Here is a 5,139-nt window from a genome sequence, read left to right on the forward strand (position 1 = left end):
CCCCACGCGCTCTCCCCACACCTCCCACACCCCCCGTGATGCCCCCACCCCCGTTAGGGGCGGCCGCACCCCACGGATGCGAGGGGGCCTTGCCAGTTCACAGACACGCGTGGCAGGCGTGCCCTGCGACTGCAGTGCGGGGCTCCTGGAGGTGGAGAGGCAGAGGCTGGCTGTGGAGCGGGACCTGCAGTCGGACACCGCCAGCTACCACCGTCAGAGGCTGCAGCTGCAGCGCCAACAGCTGGCGGCCACTGCCAGCTACCGGCGGGAGATGCTGCAGCTCCAGCGTGAGAGACTGGAACTGCAGCGCAGGAGGCAGGCCCTTGCGGAGCCACAGTTCGAGCGGCCCTCCATCTCCATACCCATCATCTTGCCCACCCCAGGTAGGCTAAGTGTGTATCTTGTACACTGTCTATTCCCATTCTGCATGCATTCCATTCAATGTCGCTAAATTATTTCCCCTCCCTTCCTTGCAGATGATCCAGAGGCCTGAGGCACACTGCACACACTCACCACACCCCACCCACCCACCACACTACACACACTCACCACACCCCACCCACCCACCCACCCACCACACTACACTGCACACTCACACCACATGCACTCACCACACCACTCATCCTCCTTGACCTTGAAGGCTATACCGGCGGGGGGGTAACCCCCCAGCAGGTGCAACCATGCCGGGCAGGCTTCGGGGTAGAGGTCCGTCCTGTGTGTTGCTACCTTGTCGTGGTGGGAAGGCTTGTGTGTCTCCATGACCATGAAGGCTATACCGGCGGGGGGGGGTAACCCCCCCAGCAGGTTCAACCATGCCGGGCAGGTTTCAGGTAGAGGCCAGACGAAAAGCAACACCTGGCCCTCCAGGTTGGGGGTTGGGCGTGGGGCTAACAACCCCACCCCGGAAAAGGACAACCTGTTCCAGCATTTACACCAAACACATCTTGAATCTCAAGAATAAAATATGTCTGAACCCAAGTTACTAATTCTCTACTGCTCTTACTTCTAATGATGTGTCATACTGTGAAGGACAAAAGTGTGTCTGTCTGAAGGACAAACCTGCCCATGTTCTTTCCCAAACGATATGAAACTAATTCCCTTCTTCCTGTATATTTGTCATTTCTTGCCACATTACAACAGTAGACCTTTGGAAGTAGGCACCCAGTAGACCTTTGGAAGTAGGCACCCAATATGACAACCAAACATTTGTAACATCACTAAACACTGGGAATCTGTTAGCAATGTACACTGAGGCCAACAGCATTGGGCCACCTACACATTCCACCTACAGGAACTTTCCTGACATCCCATTCTAAATTAATAGACATCAGTATGGAGTTGGTCCCCCTGTGCAGCTATAACAGCCTCCACTGTCCTGGGAAGGCTTTCTACAAGATTCTGGTGTGTCTGTGAGAATCTTGGGCTATTCATCCATTCAAGCATTTAAGGTCAGACACTGATGTTGGATGAGAGGGCCTAGCTCACAGTCTCCGTCATAGTTCCTCCCCAAGGTGTTCTATGGGGCCAGTCAAGTTCTTCCTCACCAACCTCACCCAACCATGCCTTGATTGACCTTGCTTTGTGCACCTGGGCACCGCATGCTGGAACAGGAAAGGGCCTACCCCAAACTGTCCCCACAAAGTAGGAAGCATACACTAGTCCAAAATGTCTTGGTACACAGAATCATTAACATTTACCTGCATTGGAAAAGCATATCTTCTGCTAGTCACATTTCAAAGTATGACACACCATTAGAAGAAAGACCAATAGAGAATAAGTAACTTGGGTCCAAACATATTTTATTCTTGAGATTCAAGATGTGTTTGGTGGAAATGCTGGAACAGGTTGTCCTTTTCCGGGGTGGGGTTGTTAGCCCCACGCCCAACCCCCAACCTGGAGGGCCAGGTGTTGCTTTTCGTCTGGCCTCTACCTGAAACCTGCCCGGCATGGTTGAACCTGCTGGGGGGGTTACCCCCCCCCGCCGGTATAGCCTTCATGGTCATGGAGACACACAAGCCTTCCCACCACGACAAGGTAGCAACACACAGGACGGACCTCTACCCCGAAGCCTGCCCGGCATGGTTGCACCTGCTGGGGGGTTACCCCCCCGCCGGTATAGCCTTCAAGGTCATGGAGGATGAGTGGTGTGGTGAGTGCATGTGGTGTGAGTGTGCAGTGTAGTGTGGTGGGTGGGTGGGTGGGTGGGGTGTGGTGAGTGTGTGTAGTGTGGTGGGTGGGTGGGGTGTGGTGAGTGTGTGCAGTGTGCCTCAGGCCTCTGGATCATCTGCAAGGAAGGGAGGGGAAATAATTTAGCGACATTGAATGGAATGTATGCAGAATGGGAATAGACAGTGTACAAGATACACACTTAGCCTACCTGGGGTTGCAACACACGGGAGGGACCTCTACCCCGAAGCCTGCCCGGCATGGTTGCACCTGCTGGGGGGTTACCCCCCCGCCGGTATAGCCTTCAAGGTCATGGAGGCACACCTGGGGGGGGGGGGGGGGAAGGGGGTTCAGGCAAAAATGTTGATGATGTCCTGCCTGGCCTGGAAACCCGCATTGTAAAGCGCTGCACGCTCAGGCAGAGGGATGTCACCGCCGTCGTCATCATCACCATCCTCCTCCTCCTCCTCCGCCGCCATCAGACCTGCTCGTGCCCGGATGTTGTGCAGCATTGCTGTGACCACGATGACAGCGCAACACTTCGCAGGTCTTAACTTCAGCCCCCCTGAAGACCGATGGATGCACCGGAACCAAAGTTTCCACCGGCCAATGGTGCGCTCCACCAGGCTCCTGGTGCGGCAGTGGGCGGAGTTGAAGTCCCGCTCAGCTGGGGTCAGGGGATCCGCCACAGGGGTGATGAGGTGGGTTCGGAGAGGGTAGCCACTGTCCCCAAGGAACACACCCCTACCATACTCCCCTCTGGCAGCCTTCTGTCCCACACCCGAGTTGGCCCAGATGAAGCTGTCGTGGGTGCTGCCTGGCCACTTGGCGACGACGTCCATAAACAGCCCGTTGTGGTCCACTACCACTTGAGTGTTTATGGCCGGGTACCCCTTCCGGCAGATGAAGGCCTGGTCCCACATGGACGGGTTGGTGACAGGGATCAGGGTCCCATCCACGAGGCCAATCACCTGGGGGATGCCCGCCACGGCGTGGAACTCCCGGTGTCGCGCCAGTGTGTCCTCCCTCGTCGGCGGCATACTGAGATGCGTGCGCGCATGACGCACGAGGACATTAGTGACAGCCTCCACGCTCCGGGACACCGAAGCCTTACTCAGCCCCAGTCCATCTCCCACCACCTCCAGGAAACTGCCCACGGCGTAGAACCGTAGGGCTGCCAGGAGCTGTACCTCGGGGCTGAGGGCGAAGTTGCACCTGGTGGCCCTGGTGATGTGGGGTCGCACAATCTCCAGCAGGCTCTGGATTTCCGCACGTGGTAGCCGGTACTTGGCTACGATGGCACGGTCCGAGAGGACATCCAGAGGGCAGAGATTTGTGCGGATGTGATGGTTCACATGAACCAAATCGCTACGCGGACGGCGTCGCCGTTGGTTCCTCTGGTTGAGCACAATGATCCTTTGCAATGCAGCCATGATGTCTACCTGAGGCACGAGTTGCTTGTGACACACTTAAATAGAAGGAAACTCTGATTGATGAGATCAATTCCACCTGTGCCTACCCTACTGTGGGTCTAAGTAGGTGAATCAATTCGCCAGGATATCTTTCGGTAGGCTATCTGACATAGTATGATGACAGCCAGACAAGCCATCTTGATTATCCCTTTACATGGGAAAATGTTGTTGTTGTTGTTGTTCACAGAGTGGATTATAGTAGGCTATGGATAGTCCCTATATGTCGTTTGCCTCAATAAAAGTAGTCAAAACAACATTTCCATGATGTGTTCTGTAGGCGCCATAACATTTAGTTCATCATTCAAGTTCTTTGTATTTTGTGTGCACTAATGATGTGAATCGCGCAGGTAGGATAGATAGATGTGCGCTGTATTGCAACTCTCCTTTTTAAAAGTGTAATTTAGCTCGAATCGAGCTAATACTATGACGGGATGAACGGAGCGCATCGCCAAGGTACACTAACGATGGGTTCAGACCGCCCTTCGTAACGTATCCCTTGGCTGTGGTATACCTTGGCTAAGAAGGCTCCGGGAAACAGCGCTTCGGCTCCAAGGAAGGCTAACGATGTATCTTCGGAAGGTACATCGTAAGGGCGATTTCCGATGTACCTTGGGTGGAGCTGTTTCCCAGAGCCTTCGTAGCCAAGGTATACCTTGGCTTGAGAAGGTTCTGGGAAACGCATCGCCACCTAGTGGTGGAGCTAACGACGTTCTTAAGAAGCACGTAGCGCTACGATGCCTTAACGATGCCTCTGGGAAACGAGGCCCTGGTCATTTGGGGAATTATTGTGTTGACAAGGAAGCAAGCTCAGCTCACAAGTCATGGACGAGAGAACTTTTTTTGCTGCCTTCACGGCCGAATCCCAATTCTCTTTTCTAGCCCTTGGCCCTAGCCCTTCGAAACGGAGTGTCAAGGGTTAAGGGGTAGAAATTTTCCCTAAGAAATGGGACACCCCTTCAAGACCGTTAAGTCATCAGTAAGACTATACATTCACAAAGCCAATGTTCATAGGCATCAAGCTTTTTGTGCTGGCTGATGCCCACAATGGCTACACCATCGACTTCAACGTGTACCATGGCAAGTCTCATAGACCATCCAGTGAGCATGGGCTGTCATATGATGCAGTAATGGATCTCATCAAGCCAGCCTACCTTGGGACTGGATATCACATATACGTCGACAACTTCTACACCAGTCCCAAGCTGTTCCTTGATTTATCCAGCATGAGGTTTGGAGCCTGTGGCACCTACAGGGAGAACAGGAAAGAGTGTCCCAGAGAGAGAGCAAATGCCCTCACAAAAAGATCTGAGAGAGGCTCTGTGAGATGGATTCGAGAGGAGCCCCTGCTCTTCGTGAAGTGGATGGACACGCGGGAGGTGTCAATGTGCTCCACAATCCACTCGGTATCTGCTTGCGACACAGTCCAGAGGAGAGTGAAGGGAGAAGATGGTCGTTGGACAATGAAGGAGATTCCGTGCCCCACCCCCATCATCGCCTACAA

General features: G+C 54.0%; 1 protein-coding gene across 1 annotated transcript; it reads right to left on the minus strand.

Moving 5' to 3' along the window:
* Positions 1-2,516: 2,516 nt before the first annotated feature.
* On the minus strand, positions 2,517-3,599 carry LOC311314519 (putative nuclease HARBI1; the record flags this gene model as incomplete). Its single annotated transcript, XM_084444903.1, has 1 exon — positions 2,517-3,599. The coding sequence occupies one exon, from the start codon at positions 3,597-3,599 to the stop codon at positions 2,517-2,519; it is 1,083 nt and encodes a 360-aa protein (XP_084301029.1).
* Between the last annotated feature and the right edge of the window lie 1,540 nt (positions 3,600-5,139).

Source organism: Borostomias antarcticus, assembly GCF_949987555.1.
Source record: "Borostomias antarcticus genome assembly, chromosome: 1".
Classification (NCBI taxonomy): domain Eukaryota; kingdom Metazoa; phylum Chordata; class Actinopteri; order Stomiiformes; family Stomiidae; genus Borostomias; species Borostomias antarcticus.